The 25,792-nt window shown below is 39.0% G+C and overlaps 1 protein-coding gene across 4 annotated transcripts in view; it reads left to right on the top strand.

Moving 5' to 3' along the window:
- pacsin2 (protein kinase C and casein kinase substrate in neurons 2) overlaps nucleotides 1–25,509 on the top strand; it is a 31,091-nt gene extending 5,582 nt beyond the window's left edge. Inside the window, exons 2-12 of one of the 4 annotated variants that reach the window (XM_041780441.1) lie at nucleotides 4,889–4,980; nucleotides 5,262–5,418; nucleotides 5,644–5,879; nucleotides 10,731–10,886; nucleotides 12,280–12,455; nucleotides 12,606–12,726; nucleotides 13,636–13,683; nucleotides 17,639–17,769; nucleotides 21,103–21,243; nucleotides 22,307–22,488; nucleotides 23,744–25,509. In XM_041780441.1, coding sequence (XP_041636375.1) covers nucleotides 4,924–4,980; nucleotides 5,262–5,418; nucleotides 5,644–5,879; nucleotides 10,731–10,886; nucleotides 12,280–12,455; nucleotides 12,606–12,726; nucleotides 13,636–13,683; nucleotides 17,639–17,769; nucleotides 21,103–21,243; nucleotides 22,307–22,488; nucleotides 23,744–23,856 — 1,518 coding nt within the window. In that variant the 5' untranslated portion in view covers nucleotides 4,889–4,923 and the 3' untranslated portion in view covers nucleotides 23,857–25,509. The remainder of the gene's footprint in view (nucleotides 1–4,888; nucleotides 4,981–5,261; nucleotides 5,419–5,643; nucleotides 5,880–10,730; nucleotides 10,887–12,279; nucleotides 12,456–12,605; nucleotides 12,727–13,635; nucleotides 13,684–17,638; nucleotides 17,770–21,102; nucleotides 21,244–22,306; nucleotides 22,489–23,743) is intronic. The other 3 variants (XM_041780442.1, XM_041780443.1, XM_041780444.1) reach the window with 3 other exon arrangements.
- Nucleotides 25,510–25,792: the final 283 nt, after the last annotated feature.

Genomic DNA, 25,792 nt, shown 5'->3' with positions numbered 1-25,792 from the left:
AATATGAACAGCTGGTAGGAAAATAAAAGACGGGACAAGTGGACAACATGGGGCTGGATAATGTGATGAGAAATAGGCCTCATTTTCTATTTCACACACCATTTATCTGCAAGGCTCATCAGTGGTCTCAGTTATAGCTTGCACCTTTGAGAATCAGGCAGTCTACTCAGAATATTAATATTATTGCCTGGTATAGTATGAGGCAGGAGAAAACTTTCTGGCCTCATTCGCTGTATGTATATATCAGAGCTGTCACTACACCACACTTTTAACTGGGATGCAGTTTAACCAAATCGAATGAAATCATCCGTTACTTTTTTAATTGATTGTAAAGAGAAATGCTGCACACCTGTGCATGTTCATCAGCAGTTGTGCCCAGCCAAAGCCCACCTCTTACATTCATGCCAAGGAAGTTTTTCCATACTTAAGCACGGTACGGAGCAACCACACTGGTCTAACAAACTAGACTTTTGGTGCCAAGTGTGCTTCAGCACTTTATGGATTGCCTAGTGTGAGTGCAACCTTATTGTGACAGTCTGTATGTCTATATTAAGAAACAGACATAATACAAGACCAATGGCACTTGATTCCACTACAAATGATCGCTGTATTTCTTTGCAAATATTTCGAATCAGTCATAAAAGAGGAAATTCTTTGATTACACTTACATAATGTGCTAAATGTATTTTTAACAGTAAAACCAACCTTATGTTTTGAGAGCTACAAGGACCACTGTAACAGAGTGCGGGCAGACAATGAGCTTTGTAATTAGTGCACTTAAGAAAAATTTGACCTTTTTTTGCAGCTTATTCTTTCAATCCTGGACCAGGGATTAAGATAAGATGTAGAACAAATTCTTCTCAGGTGCCACAAATTAAACGAGCTGTAGTTTCAGACCTAAAATTTCAGTTGTTAGTGGACACTTTAAAGTCAAGGAAATGAGGAAATAAAGAAACACTAAGGTGAGATAGGTCTTTGTTTTTTGCTTAAAACTCAAAGTCAAATCATTATGGTTCATTCATACATTTGAAGGTTTATATAGCTATGCATAAGTTGTTAATAGTGACAAAAATGCTAATGTCTGCCGACATGGTCACACAGGTATGATGTTGACATTATTGTGTTTCCCTAGTTAGAAATACTAGCACCAACTGTATTAATGTCATTATCCTGTTTGATGTAGAATGTCTGCACCACACTCACAGTTGTGAATATTATCAAGTCTCATTCATAAGGATATGGAGCAACAGAAAGCATGTGGTTTTCTCTAGAAGAAGTGACTACCAACATCTGTTTGTGTGCATGTGTCTGTGTTTGTATCACTGACCTGTAAACTACACACAGTGTAAAGGGAGAATTGTTCCCCAGCTAACAGTTACCACAATACCACCCTCTGTCCAAGCCCTGCGCTGGAGGGCACGGGCCACTGACCAATGACCACCACACACACACACATAGACACACTCTCAAAAACACAAACTTTGACACACACTATGCACCAGCCTTTCTCCCGTTCAGCTGAAAGAGGCTGTGTGTTCAGATTTGGCACTAAAATCTATCTTATGTGATCTGATCAGCAGTGAACAGCTCCAAATTAGAGGGAGGTATTTGGACTGAGATAATTGATGAATGAATGAATGTAACTGGTTGAAAGATGGTCTTTAAAACTAAAAAGTGATAGTCAGAGAGAAAGAGACTTTTGTGTCTGCGGTGTCGTGATATTGGTAGCCGATGTGCAGCGTTACATTTGTGCAATAAGAAAAGAGAAAATTGCTCACTTTGATTCCACAGCATGCACTTTGGTCCATCTTCAGCACAAGCCAGAAGTGCCACTCTCCCCGAATTATGCACCAAGTCCGCTTACAGTGGAGCTGCTGCCAGCACAGAACAGATCAGCCCAAACAGGAAGACGCACACATGTGTGCACAGAGTGTCCTGCCTATTTCAAAATAAAACACCAGGTACAAACAGCTGATTGTTTGCCTCTCCTCTAAGGCTGGCCACGCATCAGATGATTTTCAAAACAATTTTAAAAATGTGTGACGTCAGACATATGGACAACTTCAGACAATATTTCATCTTGTAATCCTCTTTAGTAGAAACATTATATGACTCAGCCAGACTGTCAGACCTCTGGAGACCACACACCTGCCAATCTGCCAGTGATGTCACAGTGATGATTCTCCCTTCAAGAGAATCTCACATGATCAAATGTGACTTAATGAGGAGTAAAACAAACATAGATGACTGTATGTATCCTTGGGTGGCTGTCCCTCCACAACATGCTATTCTGACATGTGATACAGTTGCAGCAAAAATCATAAAACAAGTAAAACAGTACAGAAGAAATCTTGGCTGGACTGAAGGTACAGTCGTGTTTATGTTTGTGAGCTGTGAAAGTACGTTACTTCCAGCTGCTGACGCTACCCGCTTGCTGCTTGCTCTCATTGGTTGTTGTGGGTGTTCGTTGGAGTTTTTTTTTAACATCAGTACATCAGAGCAGTAATCATGTTGACACCACAAACTTGAGGATTATTCAGCTATATAACCATTTGTGACAAGCTTCCACTCAGGATACGCCCCAGTGATAAATGGGGGAGGCAAATCTGGACAGAAACCCTGGCTTAAAATAGTCTAGTGTGAGGCTGGCCTAAATCAGCATTACCTGCTTCACAGACAGAACCAATGGTTGAAGCCACACACTGTCCATCAGAGCAAAACTGTGGCACAGGCAGAATACTGAGCAGATAGACAATATAGAATTTACAGGTCACATTTAAAGACAAATCTTACCTGTTCTGTCTAACCAACCATCCAAATCCCCAAAATAGCAAAAAAATGCAGGATAATCAGACACCCCTTAGCATAAACTGCTTATCTTAAAAATAGAAATCTTTTTATTCGTAGTTAAATCAATAAATTGGTGGCAATTCTATCAATTTCAGAGTAAATTATTTCATTAAATATCCTTGTTTTATCATTTGTGTTTAGGAGCAAACATGTTAGTTGTAGCAGTGGGACATGGCAATAAAGCATCTTATCTTTTTAAAATGAGGAACATCATATACTTTATTGCAGTTTATGTCAACTTTTGTTTTCTGGTTTATCTCAGGAATCATGATTACTTAGTAAAAGACACAATTACTGCTTTAATTGTATTAGTAGCCTTTTGGAAATGTTATATACCAGGAGATAGGGTTGTTAATATGCCAGATTTTATAAACTTTGGTGTGAGTCTAGGAAAAATCTAACCTCATCTGTTTTGATACAATGCTGACAAAGCACACATGAACACCATCGGCACACCCAGTTTTTGGTATTGGATGGTATTTATTTAATTACCAAAAATGCAGGCAAACTCTGTCTGAATTGCGCAAGTACTTTTGCTCACGGCAGGTTTGACTTCAGAATATGACTGGAGTTTTGGAGGGTTTTTGTCATCTTTGGTATTTTCCATTACTTATGGTCATTAAAAACATTTGTTATTGAGTAACCAAGTATTGAAAGTTTTGACATCCTCGATAGAAATAGATAGGAGATAGATAGGAGTTTTTTAAGGCATAAATCAGCCCTTTAATCTTTTAATGGAGAAGAATATTGACTGATGACCATCACTGATAATTTAATCTTCCACTAAATAATTACTCCTGGACTGCTTTGGCTTGATAGCATACAAATGTGTTTCCTATTTTCCCAGACTTGCCACTTAAGATGCATTTTAGATGAGTTGTGTTGTCTGTGGTCAGTCTAAGCTCAATATCTCCACAGTGTGAATATAAATGGTAACTTAAGAGATTTTCATTTTGACCAGGTGCTATACAGAGCTGGAGAGAGGGGAGATGCTCCAGACTGATGGAGAAGAAGAGAGAGAGGGAATAGACGTAGGAGGAGGATGGAGGAATAAAGAGGCTGTTGAGATTGAAATGAGGGACGAGGGGGAGAGAAGGGTAACAGAGGAGTGACTGTGATAGCTGTCTGAAGGAAACGGAAACTGCCCGCTGTGTGCTTCTTGACACTTTCTTTTTCTCTCTCTCTGACACACATACTCCCACAGATACACACATCATAGTTGATCTGAGTGCCTTTGTGCAGCCAGCAACCACTGGGGTTTCATTTTGGTTTATTACGAGTAAAGAGGTTATAAAAATGGATGAAAACCCCCCACCTGCGGCTTCAATTATCAAACCAGATCACGCACTTTAACTCCCCTCCCCTCCTGTATTCTGCTCCATGTCACCCTCTGAAATATTTCTGCCCTCACTCATAGAAGTTTTCTTCGTATCAGCGTCTCATCCATAACTGTAATATCTGAGGAATGCTGTTGTGACAGACTGATAAGCTCCGTGTTGGTTTCTCTGAGTTCCATAGAACTCAAATGGAAAAATTAAGATGAAGAAGTGCTATGAGCTTATTTAAAGATGCGGGCTAATAAGAAAACTTTCAGTGTTTTGAACCAGGCTGTAAACTAGATTATTTTGTGTGTCAAAACCGGCTGTTTAACATGGAGAGTACTCCCTATTTTTAAAAATCGATGGTTTGACAGTCTGAATGTCAATCAGTGTGTCTAATATTTCAACAGTAAGGTTCTCTTATTGGAATTATATCTTTAGCAATAGCTACTGCTGGGTATCTTGTTTTAGTATTAGAAAAATAGAGCATTATTATCCAACTATAAAACTAAACAACTTAAAATGAGAAAGATAGGATCTCATATGTGTATCATAATTTTCTCTCTTATTTTATTTTCTTTTTTGACAGTTTCATTGATTTGAACCTTTTTTGTCTTGTATATGTTTGAAAGTTGCTATCATAGGCATCTTTAAGAAGTAGGTAGGTTGTAATGACATGAAAATAGTTGATGTTTTATTTGTATTTTTTGTGTTTTTAGGCCCTACACATCAAGTGTAACTCAGGGCAGCAGCAATGTCCGGCTCCTATGATGACTCCATGATCGATGTCTCCAGTGATAGCTTCTGGGAGGTGAGACGCATGTTTGATTTCCAAAATCTTAATCCAGGATTGAAATTACTTGAGAATTATGATATAAATAACACCTTTTCCACATGTCATAAAACACCAGTAAGTTTTATAAATCAATCAAAATCATCAGATTTGCCTTATCTTTAAATAATTACTTTTCCATAATGCATTATAATCATCTCAGGAAGAAACTGGTGTGAAAAAATGTAGTGCAACATTCTCCACAGCTCACATTTTTGTCATATTTTCAGTATCTTTTTCATCTGTGTTTCTGTTCCCAGGTTGGTAACTACAAGCGAACGGTGAAACGGGTAGATGATGGAAACAAACTCTGCAATGATTTGATGAACTGTATTCATGAGCGGGCTCGTATTGAAAAGGCATACGCACAGCAGCTCACAGAGTGGGGGAAGCGATGGAGACAGCTCATAGAAAAAGGTAGGATTTAAATAACGTTATGGCTTTTATTGACATCATTGTAGCAGTTTAAATTCTAAAATCATAGGTGTATAATATTGACTTTTAATTTTCTTAGTAACAATGCATTTAAACTTTTATACCGAAAAGATCCCAAATATTGAGATATAAATGTAGTGGTTTCATTTAAAAATCACTTTAAAAAAATCACTCTTGGACACTTCATTGTAAAATGCTTCTCCCTAGGCCCTCAGTATGGTACGTTAGAGCGGGCATGGTCAGCTCTATGCACAGAGGCGGAGAAGGTGAGTGAGCTCCACATGGAGGTAAAAGCCGCACTGATGGGAGAAGACTACGAGAAGCTAAAGAACTGGCAGAAAGATGCTTACCACAAACAGATGATTGGCAGCTTCAAAGAGACAAAAGAGGCTGAGGACGGCTTCCGCAAGGCCCAGAAACCCTGGGCAAAGAAACTTAAAGAGGTGGGAATGTAAACTTATAAAAAAATTTTCTCAATACGCTGATCGTTTAATGTGGTAACACCTTTAAAGTAACATGTTTGACACTATCAGCCAAGCAATTTTGTATCATTAACAGCCATGGCTCTCCATTTCACTCTTCACTTCACATGACTACATATAACTGAGTCGGCTTTGTTTTCCCTCCATGACTACCTGCTTACTAAACAACAACAGAGCAGAACAACCATTGCAGTGTCTCCATACTGCATGAGAAGCAACTGCAGAACATTAGACACAGTGTGCTAAGGTAGCAGCCAGTCTCTGTATCCTATACTCCTTGACTGTCAGTAGAAAGGAAGGAAACTCTGGGGGGGGCTTACAGAAATACTGACTTATTTTAGTTCTGAATCAGGTCAGTGTATTTCCCACTACTGCTTTCAGTTTAGAAGCCTGTTTACGCTGGAGCACAAAATCCTTTCTGTGTCTGTACATGCCTAAAGATTCTGACTCTGCATTGTGTTGTTAAGTTGTTTACATTGGCTAACAAGTGTGATCTACCAAAAACAACCCAGACTATTTACATCAGGAAAATTTGCTGAAAATCCTAACAATGCATGTTGAAAAACTCATAAGAAAGACCAAAAAATGCAGTGACACAAAGGCACTGTAAATGAATAAATTAGATGCTACAAAATGGTAAAACTCTTGTATTACTAGCAAATGTGCTGCAAATACATAAACAAATACATAAATAAAAAAGCACATATTTTAAGAAAATGACAGCAAAAGTAAAGCTATATTTCCACCCAGTGGTCTAGTTTAATTTACCTTGGTATGGTATACAAAAGTTGGGAAGCTACAAATATTTGATCCATACTGTCTACTTTGTTTGCACTTTTCTGTTGGGGCACCAAGCATACCTGTCGTACCTTAAAAAATAGAGCTAGACTCACTGTTGTTCGTTGATCAGTCAAAAGAATCTTTATTTGTCATACGGCAGCAGTGGTAATGGATAAACACATAACACCTTGTTGAGTCTTTAGATACCTTTAAAGGAAATGGTGATGTACTCTTTAGCAGAAAAACCTTGTGGGGTATGGTTAGATTGTAATGACACCTCAAGGCAACAAGTCATGAGCCATAGTGATGTGTCATTTACAAACAAATCTGTTCTCTTGTGTGAACCACAGGAGCTGGCTCTTGTTTGAGAGCTGGTTTTCTTTTTTCCATTTTTATTGTCGTTTATCGAAATAAAAAAGCTGAATTAGTATCAAAAAAGAGCTATTTGGGAGCCGAAAGCCTGGCTATTATTTCTGAGCTGAGCCAAATTATGTAGATCTCCCAAAAGGAAGGCTGGACAAACATCATCTGTGGAAATGCAAGACTGCTTGGTAAAAAAAACCCTAAATAATGCTTTAGATGCTTTAAAAGAAGGCTGAATTTTTGCAAATCACATTACAAAAGTAGAAAAGTTAAATGCAATTTATATAAACACAAACGATAAGTGAATATAACATACTGTCCCTTCTAATGGTTCTTTGCAAATGACATCATGCAGCAGCAGAGAACTCAGGGGGGCAATCAGTGATTTCTGCATAGAGAAACACTGGCAAAAAAGCCATGGTTTGAGCTGTTTACTACATTTATGTGTCTGAAACCTCAATGTTTATATTTTCAAAGTGTGAAAATATAAACATTCTAAATTCTTAAGTTGCTTTAGTGTCCCAACAGAAGTGAAACATCTAGGCAAAAGTTTGTAGAAAAGTTTTAAAAACTCGTGTAGAAACAGCAGTAGGCACAGAATTTAAAAAAGCCCCCATCTAAAGCCTGGATCAGCGATGTAACACAATGCTCGTGGTTGGTCCATTTAAGCGGTCTGGTTTGGTTTAGTACAGTTTTACCATGATTTAATACAATAAACTCTGATCTCACCCATGTTTCCTCAGCTAATATCCATCTCACCAACCTCCAGCCCACTCGTGAGGGGAAATCATCTCTCTAAGACAGGGGTTCCCAACCTTTTTCAACCCCATAAATACAGAGGCTATATACTTTTTTAATTGAAGATTTAACATAAACGACTGAAGTGAATACAGGAGAAACATGTTGGAAGCTCAACAGTTGCTAACACAGGTTGGGAATCACTGCTCTAAGAGATCCAGATCATTTGGCTTAGCTCTGTGGAGCTGGTTGTTTGGCTCTCAAATGGCTCTTCATTTGGAAACGGTTTGGCTTTTTAAATGTGGGTTAAATAACAACAAAGGATGGAGTAAAGGAAACTGGCACTTCAACAAGAGATGGGTACAGTAGCTCACAAAGAGCCGTTTCGTAGCACAGGTGGTACATGAATGGCAAATTATTACTTGGTCTCTTATCACACAAGTCTTATTCAGTTGATAGTGTATCACCGTTTTAATTAAAAGCATGTTTGTGACAAAACTTGGATTTTTTTTATATATTAAAGAAGCTCAGCTAGCCTCTTCACTATAAGACTCATCAGGACTCTTGTCTGTTTTCATCTGGATAGACACTAGGAGAGTCATGTTCAGTGTATGTTGAAATTTTCTGATAATTGCAGTATAGAGGTCCTTTTAGAGCTGTAAAGTACTAACTTTCCTCTGTTCCTATTCATTCCTAATGGGGGCCCCCACTTCCTGACCTCAGTGGACATTAGGGATCATGTGGCTGCAGACAAACTACAGGAAAAATTAAAAAGAATACCCATGAACGCCCAAGTTACACCAATAATGATTTAAATAACTGAAATTGAGATTTTAACAAAGCAATAGACAGCTTAGAAAGTGATTGAAATGTGTACTTTCACACAAAGAATCCCAGATATCCAAGAAGCGTGCTTACTAATGTGTGTGTGACAAATATCATTCACAACACGTCCACACTTGAAGAGCTTTCTGCGCTTTGGCCCATGTAAAACTTTCTCTTCAGATTCACAATATTCATCCCAATCATCCTATACTAAAGTAGTAAATGTCACACCAAGAATATTTACATACAAGTATTTTTAAAAGCCACTTAACCTTGTGCAACCTCCAGGCTCCTTGCCCTTATTTCCTGTATGTACTTGTGTGTATCTATTTGTGTGTATTGTCACCAGGGGGGTGGGTAACTTCCTGGTCTTGTCAGCAGGGACAGTTTTGTAGCTGCAGTGATTTATTGATTGACCAGACAGACAAGGCTAAGTAGTAAAGGGCAGAGAGGAAATTAGGCTAATTAACTGGTCCAGAAAATGAGTTGCTGACATGTGTGACGTGGGTTGTTTGTCAATAATGAGCACATACATGCTAGAGAGGATACAGTGCCACTCATTGACGCTCTTATATCTTTAAGTGGATGGAAATATTGGTGCTGGCAGAAACAGAGGAACACTTCACTGTCTGATTTATCAAATTATCGAGCTTTATCAAATTATACAGCAGCACAGGCTGTCGTCTTTGGATTTTAAGGGTCATCTACTTAATTATATTATGCTTTGTTTAAAGTGGATATGGCTGCTTTAACCCTGCCCAAGACAGTCTTTAAATAGAACAACTATGCATGAGGTTGCTTCCTCAGTTCTCATTTGTTCTTTAAATATAAACAAAATGATAGAGGAGAGCTTATTTCCTGTTGTCATAAATGCATCACATGAAAAAAATGTTAGCTGCCAGTGTTTCCATGTTGCCTCCCTTAAACGAGTTAGTGACTGTACTGAAATGTCATCCAGGTGATTCAGTGTTTCCTACATTTATGTGTCTGAAACCTCAAATAGTCACACTTATTTGGGTGAGAAATAATTCCAAAACTGTCAGTGACTCAGAATTAGTCAGGTTTTAGAAGTTCAGAAAAAACGTGCTCATCTTCATTAAAACTGAGAAAATCCAGTCAAATTTCATTCAAGATAAGAAATATTTGGGGCGCTGGTAGCCTAGTGGTTTAGGGCGCGCCCCATGTACGCGGACAGCCTGGGCTCAAATCCGGCCTGAGGCCCCTTACCACATATCTGTCCCCCGCTCTCGTCCCTGTTTCCGGCTCTATCCACCGTCCTCCTCTGTCAAATAAAAGCGCAAAAATCCCCAAAGTAAATCTTTAAATAAAAAAGAAAGATAAGCAATATTTGCACAAGTTTTAAAAATATCACTTGCGTAGCTTAGTTGAAACAATGACCAGTTCTTATTGTTATCAAAAAATGTAATCCTTTTAGTGGCTGATAAATTTGCAAACATTCATCTGTTTTCTTCCGCTTGTCCGGGCTTGGTCACAGTGACAGCAGACTAATCAAGTCAGCCCAGACTTTCCTCACCCCAGGAGCATTTTCTGGCTCCTTCCTAGAGGATCCCAAGGCGTTCCCAAACCAGACATCATCTTTAACCCCTCCACTGAGTTCTTGGTCTGCCTTGGGATATCCTCTTAGTTTGAGGTGCCCAGAAGACTTCCACAGGGAGGCATCCTGAAGGCTTCCTGATCTGACGTGTGAACCACTTTAACTGGCTCCTTTCCATGCGCAGGAGCAGCAGCTCTCCTCCTAGTTCTCTTTGGATGTCTGCGCTTCTCACCTTATCTCTAAGGCTAAACCCAGTCATCCTCTGGAGCAAATTAATTTAATCCATTTGTATCCACATTCTCATTCTTTCAGTAATTACCAAAGCTAATGACCTTAAAATGAAGGTTGGAACATAGATCAACCAGTAAAACAAAGTTTTCTCTTTTCAAACTATACACTTTAATCTAAAACTGAGGTAAAAACTTTTGACCAGTTTTGCACATCTGACACAAACTCTTATTGATCTAACTATAATAACACAATGATTTTGTTCCTAGTCATCATTCAAGACTCAAGCTAATGTGCTTTATTTTCACTTGTTGAATCCACAGGTGGAGACGATGAAGAAGGCTTATCACTCTGCGTGCAAAGAGGAGAAGCTGGCAGCCAGCAGGGAGACCAACAGCAAACTGGAGAGCAACAACAACCCTGAAGCCCAAAAAAAGCTGCAGGAAAAGGTGGAGAAGTGTCAGCAGGAGGTGCAGAAGGTAGGGCTTTCCTCAGGAAATGACTTGGTTGGCTGACAAGATTACAGAATACCTTGGCTTTTGGGAAATGAAATAATCTGTGATCTCTCTTGAGATGTAAAATGTTTTTTTTTTGTCATCTGAAATGGTTGCATGTTAAAAAAGAAAAACATTTTTATTTTGTGTTAATCATATTTGCACACTTTTGTCCATCATTAGATTTTTTAAAATTGTATTACTATTTTTTATAAATAGGTTTTTAAAGATTATTTTTCTAGGCTTTATGTCTTATTTGCCAAGATAGCTGAAGAGAGACAGGAAATATGGGGAGCGAGAGTTGGGGGAAGACATTCACCAAACAGTGCAGTGACCAGGACTTGATCCAACTACCAGTTTGTCAAGGACAAGTGCTTTATATGTGGGTGCTTGCTTTACCCACTAAGCCAAACCAGTGACCACAGTTTGTTTTCTGCATCGAAGTCATGTAAACGGGTGATTGATTAATCAGCTGCGGCTGCAGCTCCATCTCTTACTCTCTCCTTCAGACTGAAACTTACTGTAACGAGCGCACTTTGCCTGCGTATTATGTGGATTTCAAGCCTGGAACATAATACATTAAGGCAATTATTGTTATTCACAGCCACGTAACAAAACATATTGAATATAAAAGTGATTTGGCACAGCACAGTGGCACATGAGCTCAAGCAAGTAACCTTAATATATGAAGGGATCTGTTAAGTTGGATGACTCGGTGCTTTCTTTTTCTTTATTAAGGTGTGAAAGAGCAACAAAATCACCTTTACTGCTTTTTACTTCACAGTACGAGATCATTTTGCCTTGCATTGCAAATTTTGTAATGAATAGAGTACTAAACACATCAGACTCTGTGTGCAGAGTTTGAGTCTAAAACGCATCTGAAATAACTGACTTATTTTGCAAAGACTTTACAGCATACACAATCATATTAAAGGCCTGAATTAGACTTCTGTATGGTAGTTTTCCAAAACTTCTTTAGCTAAAACTGTTTGTATTTAGGCAGCTGGAGAGTTTTTTACGTCGTTGTAAGACTTTCCCCAAGCCTATAGACCTCTTATTTGTCCAGTCTACTGCATCTTTAGATATTTGGAGAATATTAAATTCTTTCTCTGTATATCTTTTAGTAGCTGTGATAGATCCATGAATGCATGAATTACCTAATACACTGACTCCCTCAAACTTAAGCTTGTTCTCTTACCAAAGGAAGAGGAAATGTGTTTGAAAATGCTATAAATAGTCAGAAGAATAGTTTGCAAAAAAAGAGCGATAAACTGCTAGAAATTGTGTTGGGTTGTCTAAATAGTAGATACATAATTCCAAGAAGTCATGGTTTTTGTTTGATTTTTTTTTTAAATGTGACCTTATTTCTGTCTCTCAGACTAAAGAAAAATATGAGAAATCTCTTGAAGAACTGGACAAAGTGACCCCTCAGTACATGGAGAACATGGAACAGGTCTTTGAGCAGTGGCAGCAGTTTGAAGACAAACGTATCCGCTTCTTCAAAGAGCTCCTGCTGGAGGTGAAACAGCACCTGGACCTCTCAACCAATCACAGGTCAGACCCAGGATTTTGTCACTCCTCATGTTTTTCATATATTTGTTAGTCATGTCTAGATGCAGAGGTGCAGCCAATCAGCAGAGCATAGAAAGATGCTTATAATTTCAAGTGCCCCCCAGGGTAAAAACCACATTTTTGTCTTTGCAGATTCCAGACAGTCTACCACACGCTGGAAGACACAATCTCTGCTACTGATGCTGAAGAGGATCTGAAATGGTTCCGGTCCAATCAAGGCCCTGGCATGCCAATGAACTGGCCACAGTTTGAGGTATTTCAGCCTTAAATGATCCTTATGACATCACAGAAAAAGGGAAGGAAGAAAGACTTAAAGGTTTGGATGAGGAGGAGGATTTTCCAGAGTGGCATTCAGAAGTTTCAAAAATCCTCTAACACATGAGACTTCTTATTAAATCATCTTCATTTTTGTTGCTGACTTGATGAGTCACATTTGAAGCCCTCATGTGCACTAATGGATCTAATAGTTCCTAAAGGCTCAACTGTGAGAATCGCTAGTCAGCAGGAATGAGGAAGTTGTGTAATAAGTCTCACTGAAAAATGTTGTAGGAAAAAATACACAAAGAGCAACATTGCCATGGTTATATTCGGTGTTTCATGAAGCCAAAGAAGGAGTTGCAGCTCTGTGTCGCTCTTTGTCATTGAAGGATGCTATTTGGCAGCAGGGGTGGAAGTAAATCTATCCTCAGCAGTCAGCATGGCAATGAAAGGGGTACACTTTATGTCATCTGCCCTACAGGAGGTTAAATAAGTGAAGAGGAGAGGAAGGCAGAGAAAACCTCCATGTGCTTGCAATGGAACAATTTATAGTGTTGTTTTTGCTCTTAAAGGCGTAGCTGCTCCAAAGTAGCTGCTTATTCCACTTCAGTCATTACATCATTACCAGGCTGTTTTTCTTTCTGAGGATGACTTTGTTTTTGGGAAGAAATAAATCTTTTCCATGACAAGATAAACTCAAAGCACAAAGAGAGCATTAAAACTGAGGGCTCCACAGGAACCTTGAACAAAGTGCAAACTACACTCCAAACTCATGGCTTAATTGATAATCTGGCTCTTATTTGAGATATTTGCCACACTCACAAACTAACAAGTTTGAGGATTAGAAGGTTTTGTCCGCATTAACCCTGTGCCACACCTGCTTCCCTTTCCCCATGTCTGACAGAATTTGGACTGGTCCCATCCTCGCTCCTATAAGAGAAGGTCCATTGTAGTGAGTTCTGCATGGGAGGGCTGTTCTTTTCACAACAGCCATGGGGAGAGATCCTGTTTTTTCCAATAACACTCTCACTCCTTGCTGCTTCCATTTGTGTGTGTGTGTGTGTGTGTTTGAAGTGGTTTTCTTTTTATCACATCTCAAAGAACATTAATGTAGTAAAGGAGCACATGTCTGTCCACAGCACATAGTATGTTCCTCTTGCTTGATATCTACAGGATGTTTACAGACCTTTCCTGGCTATCCGATTTTCTAGGATTGCTCTTTAAACTTATTTCTGTCTCTCTTTTCCTTCTAATTTCTAAACTGCCCCCCTCATTTGACCTGCCACACACAATTCTGTCCATGTTAACCCTGCTATGCGTTACGTGATTACACCACAGTTCATCAGTGAGCCATGATCAGCAATACAGCAAACCTTTTAGAGCTTGAGTCTGTAACATTAGATGAGAACCATGTAGAATCAACTCTACTCCCCCTCCCTTCCTGTTCTTCTCTCTGTTTGAGCTCTGTAGCTCCGCCCCTCTTCTCACATACCTCTTTGCGAATATGCATGTCCACTGAATCGAATACTGATGGTGGCAAAGCTCTCGTGGAGTGATTTTGCCCCGCTTTCCCACTGAAATCAATGGCCGAATCACAGGCAAGGAAACACTTCGTCTCACCATGAAAAAATTCTACATAGGACCGAACACCGCCAGTAACTCTGCCATTGTATCAACCTCTCACTGAGCTGAGAGGTGGAAGCGCACCTACTACAGCAGCCAATAGGAATGCTCCCTCTGACCTAAGTCTTGATTGGCTGCGAGTACTAGCCTCTTCATTGGCTGGAGCATTGTCCCTCGCTGGTTTTCCTCAAGTGAGAGTGAAGTGCGAGGAGGCATTACAGAAGTGTCTTATTCTGTTAGATGGCTTCAATAACAAGACCCTGACAGGTTGTGTTGTTTTTGTGGGAATACGAAACTAAAAATAAATCACTTACTACAGCTTTAATATGTAAAAGTTTGAGAATGTTGGTAAATCAGAGGAGTCAGACAAGCTTTTTGTGAGGCTAAGAGGTCACATTTGGTGGTGCTGTCTATCATTTATATATGCAAGAGAGACAATTTAAGACAGAGCATCTGGATGAGACGAAGAGTTTTGAAACATTTGGCTCAAACGCAAGACTGATGTGTTGTTACAAGGAGTTCTAGTCTACCCAAAATATTACCTCAGGACTGTCAACTATTTTCAATTAGTCTTGATCCTATATACAGCCTCAGCAGCATTAAAATTCCTTGGAGGGGGCACTCCATGTTGGATTGCACCCCACATACCGAGGCTGTACTCTTCCATGTGGACTGCCTGGGTTTTTAAGTCCAACCTGAAGCTCCTTCTCGCATGTCATTCCCCACCCAGACAAAGAAGCCCAAATATAATCTTTCAATCTGCAAAAAATTTGCATTTTATTGCAATCCAATACAAACATTTTGCCAAAAAATTTACTTTTAGAAACTTCTACCTTTTCAGTTTCTGTTGACATGGTCATAAAGGTGGTAACTGTGTTTATTGTTTATCATTGAAGTAGCAGTGGGTGATGATGGCATACTGTTGTGCAGTATATTGAAAGATGTCCTAAGTTTGCCCACTCCAATAACAAACAGTGCTTAACAAATTTATTAGACCACCTGTCTCAAAGACCATCCGGTATCGTGAAGTGCTTTAGTGCAGACTTTAATTTTCAGTGAGCACTCCAGGTTTTACCATTTTGAACAGGAATGAGGAATTTCAAACTTAATTCACCTTTTTATACCCAAATTTGAGCTGGCTCACTGGGCTTCTCTGAGAAGTCAGAAATGAATCAAGCATAACATTCAACCACTAAAACTCATTTTTGTGTTAAGGAATGCAAGTAAGTAACTATAAAATGACATATTATTCCATAAATAATAATGTGCTTTACTATTTTTTCAGTTTTTTTGTAAATCAGTACATTTGAAAATTCATGGATAACAATAATAATTATATTTTAGCATTAAAAATATCATTGCGGTTAAAGAGCTTCTACATATTGGCGTATTAACCATTGCAGAAACATAAAAAATGATTTTGGTAATTACCAGTGCTGTTAATTTAGGGCAGCTGTGGCATAAACCTTACTTTGGGTGGTGGTCTAATAAATTTGTTAAGCACTGTATATGAGGTTGGGAGCAAACTATTAGGAACACCTGTTAATTTCATGTACTCAGGTACACCACTACCACCCAATGTAACTTCAGAAATTCAGGGATAAATATGAGTAGAATAATCACCTTTTTGACGACAGTGTTTCCCACACAGGTGTGCCACCCAGGTATATTTATGTGAGCCCAAGTATATTCGTTGACCCTTTTTTTGTTAATCCATGTATCACCTAACATGCACAAAAGAGAGGTGTCCAATTATGCATTCCCCCAGTAAGTTCACCATTTGAGGACAATGTTTGATATTAAAAATTACGTTTCTTGTAGCGTCATGTTAACATTTTTCAGATGTAGCTTGCTGCTACTATTTTCCTGTACTCCCACACTCTAGGGAAGAGGTCCAGTATGCTATCTCATCAGCACACAGCTTGCGTGCAGTGATAACAGAATATCTAGTGACACATTTCAACAGCCAAGTGATGTTATTTGAATATCTTCAAGCAAAGTACTGCAAATGAGTACTGTTAAATGAGCAGGAGCTGCTAAAAACACACAAAATGTGATGAGGTGACCGTCTTTGCCACTACATTATCCAAGTACACTATCATTCTGTGGGAAACATTTGGTAACATCAACGAAACCTGAAAAAAGAGAGGCTTTGTAAAAGTATAATTTAGGCTGGAGCTGTTGTGTTTAACTAAATGGGTGGTCATTAATTGGTGGCAGGTTTTGGTGTATAATAAATAAAAATAATTGTGTTGATTTATTTTCATTTATTTAAGCGTCAGGGTTTTATGAAGGCAACCTTAAGGTTTGCTAAATTTACATTTTTCAATAGTTATTCCTAATAGTTACCAAAAATGCACTTTTTGCCACCAAATGTAAGAGTTTGATGGCACAGTAGCTCAGGATGCACTGGTACCAGATTTTCCAGACAAAGTACAAGCACATGTAATTACATTTGGCTGACACTGAGTAAAATTATGAACCCTTGATGCAACCATTACGGTTCTTAGAATTATTCTGAAAGTTTTATTTTCATCAGATTTTCTTCCTCTTGACAATTAAGAATTGCATAGTTTTCATTCTGTTCTACTGTTTTCCTCCACATTTATGGTAAAATATCAACAAAATAAAGACATGGCTCCAACTTTGACTACATACTCGCATAATGAGATGCAAAAATCATGCTTTAAAATGATACCAAGTGCAGTATCTGCACTGTTTTATTAGAATGAGTGCGAGCGATTAAGCTTGGTGTCGGCATCAATACCCATTACTGACAATGGTATCTGTGCTTCCCTAACAGTAGCATCTATTTCTGACAATATAATGTAGATACTGGGATTTAAAGCTAGTTTGTCCTTGTGAATGTAGGTATGGTTGACCAGAAAGCAGTGTATGCAGAAAAATGGAAGATTTATAACACTATGCACTAAGCTTTTCCTTTTTATTGGTGCGTTGCCCTTACATTTTTGGACTGTGTCTCTTTGGTTAGCCTCTGGTGGAGGGAACACCCACTGGTGCGGTTTCTTTCAACAGGTGATGGACACTGTACATGGCTGTGTCTCTTCAGGCCTACACTGTAAAAACATGCACGTTCTGCTCAGAAATCTAGCCTGTTTGAAAGCCTGAGGAATGTTTGACAGACTGTGTGAAGTGTGGTTGTGTTGCTGTGCTCAAGTCTGTGACTTGTTTCTACTAGATGTAAGGGCATGTTTTGGACTATACATTAGTTTTATGTTGAAGGTGTAACGCTTGTCTCTAATGTGTTTGTGTTTGTTTGCTAGGATTGGTCCATAGACCTGAACCGAACCCTCAGCAGACGAGAAAAGAAGAAGCCATCGGAGGGTGTCACTCTGACGGGCATCAGTCAAACCGGGTCAGATCAGCCTGTTCAGCCTGCAAAGACCAGCAGCAGGTAGAAACCTGATCTCTCTCTGTCTCTTTTTCTGTCTCTAGCAAACACCGAAAACTGAGAATCTGTTTGTAATACTCACTTGAGTACTCTCTGTTAACCTAACTCCCCACATCAGAGATAATCCACACATGGTCGTAAAGTGTTACATAAGAGGAGCTCCGGGTGTGACGTAGAGTTAAAGGGCTGTTTCCAACGGTAACGGTAAACATTTTGTCACACAGTTTGTTGGGAAAGAATTCATCCCTGCATGTCTGGAGTCGGCTGGTACATAGTTGATAGGAAGCCAGAAGCGAGTGTGGAAATATTACTCATACGCACCGAGACCTGAATAGCTAGAAATGCTGTGACTGGAAAGTTCTAAAAAAGTAGTGTTTAAGTCAAAGACAAGCACCTGGACTCAGCACGGTTTTGATTTCCTAGAAAAAACGTCAGTAGCATTAGCAAGGTGGCATGTGTTTATGCTAAAATTAATATTGTGTGATTCATTTACTAGCAGCTTAATCATTATGTCTTGCTGATTATGAATGATTTATTAATCTGTCTCATATTCGATGTGTGTATAATGGAATACCAGTTCTCTGTGAAGGTGTAGAGCCTCTTGATATCTGACTGGCAGCTTTTGATAACACGATGTAGTCTCTCTAAGCCTAGATAAGATAGACTCCCAGCTAAGAACTGTGACTTTGGTGTTGTGGCAACAGCTTGGTGGACAGAACAGTAGTTCATGGAAACGACATCAAACAGGTGATGATGGTTAAAAAAAGATTTTAAATATATCCTAATGATGAAAGAAGCATATCATTTTTTATTAGTGCCAAGTTTTACTAGAAAATCCGAGTTTTTCAATCCCAACTCCTTTGGTATTATCCTGCCAAAATGAATTATACCATATTGTATCCTGTTGTACCACCAAGCTGCCCTTAAAGGAGGTAAGAGGTGAAGCTCTCTGGAGACCAGCGTGATTGCAGGGCCAGTGGAGAATAGATACCCATAATTACTCACGTATTATATAGTATCATGTCTTATCGTGTGCTGTTAAATTGTATTTTATGTCGATTGCTTGGGATTGTAAGTGAGGTTAGAGGTGATTATCTAGAGCAGTGATACTCAATGTATAGCTCTTTTAAGTCTTACATGGGCAAATAATTCACCCAGAAAACCTTACAAAGACGGAAACGTTGACCTCAGAAATGTTCTGTTGCAAGTTACATCCATTTGTTTCCCATACTTGCACAGTAGGCCTTAAATATCAGATTTCATTTTTAACCTGCATTTTTTTGTGTTCATATTTCCTTCAGATGTGTGCAAGGAAGAACATGTAAGATAGATATCACTTACTTTTTAGAAAAGGGACAAAACATGCTCCAAACTAAAATTTTACTTTGTACTTTTATTTAACTCCAATAATTTTGGAGAATTTACCAATAATTTTAAGTGGATACTTGTGTGGGTTGAGGCCTCAACTAGCAGTTTTGTGAAGGAACAGATTTTTATTCAACATTTTTTTCAGAAATATGACTTTTTGGAAATAATATCTTGATTTTATGAACTCTTTCAGACATACTCAAATGTTTTGCATTTTTATTACCCACGCCAATGAAATCGGCAGGGGGTTATGTAAAGGGTTCCGTATCTTTGTTCGTTTCTTTGTTTGTTTGTTTGTTTGTATGTGTACAAGATAACTTGAGAATGGAAACTTGGATCTTCACCAAACTTTCAGGGAATACTGAGATAGTGACAGGGAAGAATCGATTAGATTTTGGTGATGATCCACGCACCTGTTCGGTTTTTCTCACACTTTGAATTTTGAACACCATAGTAATCAATGGGAGCGTGAGTTCCTCGGAGGCACTGCTTAGGCATGGGTCTGCCGCCTCAAACGGCCATTCTAGTTATTACATTCATTCAAGACGAATGACAAATTTTCAGCTATCTGATCCTGGTGTTCAGTACTGATATTTGATTTTAAAAAACAACAACATAATTGTCACTTTTTTAACCTGAAGTATCTTATCCCTGAATTTCTGGATTTTCTAACTTCTTTTTTATTAACCATATTAAACTGAAATTTGTTACTAATGTTTAATAAGTAGAATAAAATGATCTGAGGATAATACATTTTTTGTAAAATGAACAAAACTATCCTTGACCCAACTAATTTTCTTAATTGTTGGTAGATAAAGAAACTTAAAGGTGAAACCACTTTAACTTGTCATTAATTAACAATTCGGCCCTTCATTGCGACATCCATTCATCTGAAGACAGCCACTATCCAGGTGTCAGCAGGATTTGCTAGTATGTAGAATATATGCAGAGGGGGTTTGTAGAGGAGTTGACAAAGGGAATGTCAGGCATGGAAAGCATCTGACCTCCTAACTTAGGATAATTGGCTATCATGGGACTGACGCCCCCCTGCAGCATTTACAGCACATTGTTTTCCTGTCAATTCCTACATATGTGGGTGGGACTGGTGGATTTTGTGTTCATGCAGGGGTCTTGTTGGGTAGTAATTATTTTTTTTACAGACTTTACAGTGAAAGAAGGTGACTTCTTAGTGTTGTTTCAGGTGTTATCAGCGTAAGAAAGCTAATTAATGATTACTTATGTAGTCCTTTAAGGTTGTTTTACTTATTGGAAATGACTTTATTAGCACTCTTTAAATTTGGTCCAAAGTTAAGGTCAGGTTTGTTTGTTGATGCACACAATCCAAAGTTACATTGTACCAGCCTCCCAGTAGAGTAATGTTTGCTGTAATGACAACTCAGGCTTAACTCAGAGGAGCATGGCATGACTACACAAACAAAGGCGTTCACATTTCTCTCTGTTTAACACTCCTCAAGGGCGAGCTTGTAGCTACTGCTGTTTATGGTCCAATTCTTCTGTAAACAGGAAATAGAAACCCTGGGTTTCCTCTGATGCAGGTGCAGGCCTGGTGCAAGAATTTGGCCCTTTGATGCAGAAAGCAATAGTAAGAAGTAAACCACCTTCGCATGACTTCTAAAGAAAGGTTTTGGCCTACATTTTGGAGCTGACAATTAAACTCTTCAATATGTCAGTCAGGAAATGTCCTGTAGATGTTTTGTTGCTTTGTATAAACGTGATGTGGGGTTTAATGGAAGTGCTCAAGCCTGAACAATGAGTGTGTTTAGCCTAAACACCATTGCTGTGTAAATCTTTCCTTTATAACACTGTATACAACCAAACAGAGAAAATGATGTGTCAATTTTGTAATAGTTGTGGCTTGAATTTAAAACAGCTCCAGCCTGGGATCATCTTTTGCCTTTATATGTGTATGCATGACAACAAACCCTCTCTTACTGTGTCCCATGTCAGCCTGACTGTGCCTAAAACAGCGCCAGTTGGCACAAACCCCTTCGAAGATGACGAGGATGAGGAGGAAGAGGAAGAGGAGATGGCAGTGGAGCAGCAGACCACAGTCAACCACAACAGTGTGAATAAAGAGGAAATAAAAACGTTGGTGAACAGGAGATAATCCTTCCACGCTCCGTTAACCCTCCCCGCCTTTTTTTGTTTCTTAGTTTCTTTCTTTCTTTCTTTCGCAGAGCGCCGTTTGGGCTGCGTTTCTCCCCAGTTCATTATCTCATTGACCCTTTTTTCCTTCTTCCTTGTAACCCTTTCTTCCTCCCTCAGGTGGCCGGTTGTTGTTTTGCTCTGCATGGTCACTGACATAGCCTTGCACACATGTAGCCTGTGTGTTTGTCTGTCATTTCTTACAGTGCCATGTCTTGCAAAACATTCAGTGTCATGCGTATGGGTGCGCATGTCTCTGCCAGTGGAAAATCTGATTTGTTTCTAACAGTCAGATCTGGATATGGAATAACCTACAAAAACATACTCAAATGTTCTCTATTTCTATTCAAACTAAATTGCCTTTGCAAAAGTACTCATAGAACTTATTTTTTAAGAGTTTCACTCTGTAATCTGCTCAAACTATTACATATTTGCAGAAAATTTGCTGGTAATCCAGAGTCAACAGGTCTGACTGTTAATCTTATGCGTATTTGCTGGTGTTTGTTTACTTTTTTCAGCTGTCAGAGCGGAGAAAAGCTCTCTGGTGTTTAGGTGGCGCCCTCTGCTGGCCCTTCAGACCTAAATCTAATCATGCATCCACATCAGTGATTTGTCTTGCTTGGTCTTGTGTTGCTATGTTTTTTTCATGTGCTTTCTGATATGTGGTCACATTGTTTTGCCGCCTTACTTTAGCACTGTGTGCACTTTCACCCAAAGCTCAGAGCGACTTTAGAATCATTTGTCATGCTGCCTGAACTGAACGCTTGCTTTGTAGCACAAGTAAGCATGTTCTTAGAACTATATGGACAACATTTTCAAGACGAATCACAAAGCTATCCCTGGATTTGAAGATGCACTTTGGGCTTTTTTGTGTGTTTTCTTTATTCTAACTTTAATCTTTCGTCCCTGCTTACACCTGGCATGCTGAATTATCCCATCATTGCCCAAAGGCCCTGAGATCAATAGAAAAATACATTGACAGGGGCTCTTTTGTTTGTCCATGCAGTGCGAGCAGTGTGGAGAAGACTCCTGATTGGTCAGATGAAGACACAGGGGGTAACCCTTTCTCTACAAACGGTGATGGGAATCCGTTTGAAGAGGAGCCGGCTTCTCCGGTCATTTCTGTGCCGGTTAGAGCCCTCTATGACTATGAAGGACAGGAGCAGGATGAGCTAAGCTTCAAAGCAGGTACACATCATTGTGTTGTTATGGACCTAATTCAAATAGTAAGGAAATTTGTAGATTATTTCTATGTTGTGACAATGCTTCTATCAGTGTTTTACTGTTGGAAAGCCTGTTTATTACCCTTTTAAATGGTGCTACATTTGTAATGAACATGCCTTTGTGGGATGAGCAGCAGAGCTGAGTATGTGGGTTGTGCCCATGACAAATTTGCTAAATCTTCTCTACCAATGCCAAACAGCTTATTCTGCCATTGACTGTTGTTTGGTGGATTGGATGAGTGAAGTCTGAAAAAACAAGACATATTTTCAGTTCAACAGTTAATTTGTTTAACAAACAGGAACCTCAGTAGTATGTGGAAGAACCATACACAGCCACAACAGCCTGATACCTCCTCCTCATGCTGGTCACCAGCCTGGTCACACACTGCTCTGGATGGCATCCCATTCTTCAACCAGCATTGTCACAGTTCAGCCAGTGTGGTTGTGTTGATCACTGTTGCATGAACAGCATGTCCAAGCTGATCCCACAAGTGTTGAATGGGGTTGAGTTCAGGACTGCTGGTAGGCCATTCCATCCTCTTGACTCCTAAATTCTGGAGGTAGTCTCTGATAAACCCACTATGTGAGGGTGAGCGTTGTCATCTTGGAGGATAGAGTTCAGTCCCAGATATGGGATTGCCCCTGGTTGCAGAATCTAATCTTGACACACCTCTGCATTGAGATTGCCTCTAATGATGACAATGCCGCCCCACACCATCACACTGCCTCCACTAAAAGACATTACTCTATTGGTAGAGCAATCAGCATAGCGTTTTCCGTGTCTTCTTCACACCTTGATCCTTCGATCCAACTACTGTAGCTAGAATTTGGACTCATCACTGAACATGATGTTCCTACACATGTTCAGGTTCCAGTTCACAGCACCTGTGGGTCAAGAGTTAGTTGCAACAACAAAATAAGCTGTTTGGCAGAGAAGATTTGGCAAATTTTTCATGGGTGCAACCCACAGACTCAGCTCTGCTGCTCATCCCACAAAGGCCTGTTCCTTACAAATGTGGAGCTATTTAAAAAGGAAATAAACAGGCTTTCCAATGGTTTAAGATTTATTGTCAAGAAGCATTGTTACAACAAAGAAAAAATCCTCTTAACACAAATTTCCTTACTTTTTGTGCTAAGTTTTGATAAATTGTTTAGGGAGCAAAAGGTTTTCACAACACTGGAATATAAATGCTAACCTCCTAATTTTTTAATTTCTCTAGGGGATGAATTCACCAAAATTGGTGAAGAAGATGATCAGGGCTGGTGCAAAGGCCGACTCAAGGATGGACAAACAGGGCTCTATCCGGCTAACTATGTTGAAGACATCCAGTAATGAATCATCAAAATGTGAAGGAAGAAGAAAGAGATGTTTTGGGAAATGACAGCGCGGCTGGAAACAAGAAAGCTCTGCTTCATTTTAAACCGTTTTCTCCCTGTTGATGGACCCTGGACTGCTGTGGGAGAAGGACCGAGAGATTATAAAAGGACCACTTAAAATATTGTCACAGATTGACCCTCATAGAAACTTTGTTGAAAGATGGATCTAAACCACGTGTCCAGATTTAAGGGGGGGGAGAAAAATGCTGTCAGTTTAAGATTATTGTTACTTAAAGTCCCATTTATGCTGTTACAAAAATACAAGCTTTTCAAGTATATATTAGATATGACTCAGTAAAATTTATGTGTGAATTTCTATATTGTTAAAATGAAACACTGGGATGACAGCCTGACAAATCGTGTAGCGATGTTACATGCAGCCTTAATATGCAAGCCACTATGGATTCATTAAGGGAGATGACCCTCTTTCTAATTATCTGCTCTGTGCCTGTAAGAACCTAGTCCTTTAATGTAAAACGATTTTCTTGGACAAAGTAGGCCCTTATGTTGAGATAATTGTCAAGAATGAACTTGATTGTTAATCTAGTGCTTACATTGTTTTGCCAGTCTCTTCAGGGGTTTGTTTATACACTCAGTTTATTCACTGTTCCGGTTATTTGTGAGGAATAATGGCACTCAGAAGAGCCATATCCTGGAGTAGTCTTCATTAGGTCACAGCCATTGAATGTATAATCACTGATTGTATTTTCTCACTTACTGATTGTTCACTTTAGCTTATGTTGGTTTCTTTACAGCCACTGACAAACAACACATCTCTCTTTTTCTCTGTCAATTCTGTAGATTGTAATCCTACATGGGCTATTTTTCATACAACACTGAAAATCTCTCACGTTTATCTCACTTGAATCTCTGTGTTAAATTCTCTCACTTCTTTTTCAATGTAAAGGTATGGGAGAGTATTTTTTTAGTGTATGTTATATGCAATAAAACCACAGCCGAGGTTGGTGTCACATACATGCATGTAAATAGCCTAAATGACACTTCTTAGAGGAAATTAAGCATTGAAATCAGATCATTTATAGTTGGAAATTGATGATTGTTAATTTATAATGCCACAAGTGCTTTTGTTCTACTCTTGTTAGAATGCTGTGACTGAAAATCACTTTGTATAGTAATTGAATATTTTATGACAAATATCCCTCAGATCTGTTATTTTGTTACATTTGTAAATAGGATTTCCCCCCTCATGGAAATACTTATTGAATTATCACTACTACCAATTGGATTATTCTTAACTATTTCTTAGAATATATGACATGAACGAATACCCTTGATGTAATGATCTTAGTACATTATATATTTTGATCAAGTATGTTGTCAGCTTGCATGTTTAGCAGAGAGGAGCTACTGTTTCTTTCATATATGCAAGCTCCAAATTCATTAATAGCCCCACTGAAACAAAAACGAAATTTCTGTCTGATGCCTTCAACTGCAGCACAGAGGATGATAGGTTTTGTTGCATTTTGTAGCAGAAAGATGTCTTGTCATGTTTTCAGGGCATGCTGTCGTTGACGCGCAGCAACAGATGTTCTTGCACAGTAAGGTTTGTACATGTTGTCTCACAACATAATAAATTAATTGAAAAACATATTGGTCATTGTCTGAAGAACTTACATATACCAATATTCTAAATCCTCAGTGGTGATGTGACTGTGCAAATTAAGTTTTAACTTCTCAGCACAAGCCAGTGGGAGGCTCAGGATGTTTGAGGGTCAGGGGCGAAAGTAAGTAAGGGCACATACTGTATGAAGTGGGGCACCTGCGCACAAAAGTTGTCATACATTTAAAAATAGTTAGATTAAACATTCTAATTATGTGATTTTATCTTCTACATCTCTGTAATGAAACAAACAGAAAATTGTCAACTGTTT

This window comes from Cheilinus undulatus, linkage group 23 (genome assembly GCF_018320785.1).
Source record: "Cheilinus undulatus linkage group 23, ASM1832078v1, whole genome shotgun sequence".
Lineage (NCBI taxonomy): Eukaryota > Metazoa > Chordata > Actinopteri > Labriformes > Labridae > Cheilinus > Cheilinus undulatus.
The sequence above is the reverse complement of the archived record's forward strand: the minus strand, read 5'-3'. Positions and strand labels throughout refer to the sequence as shown.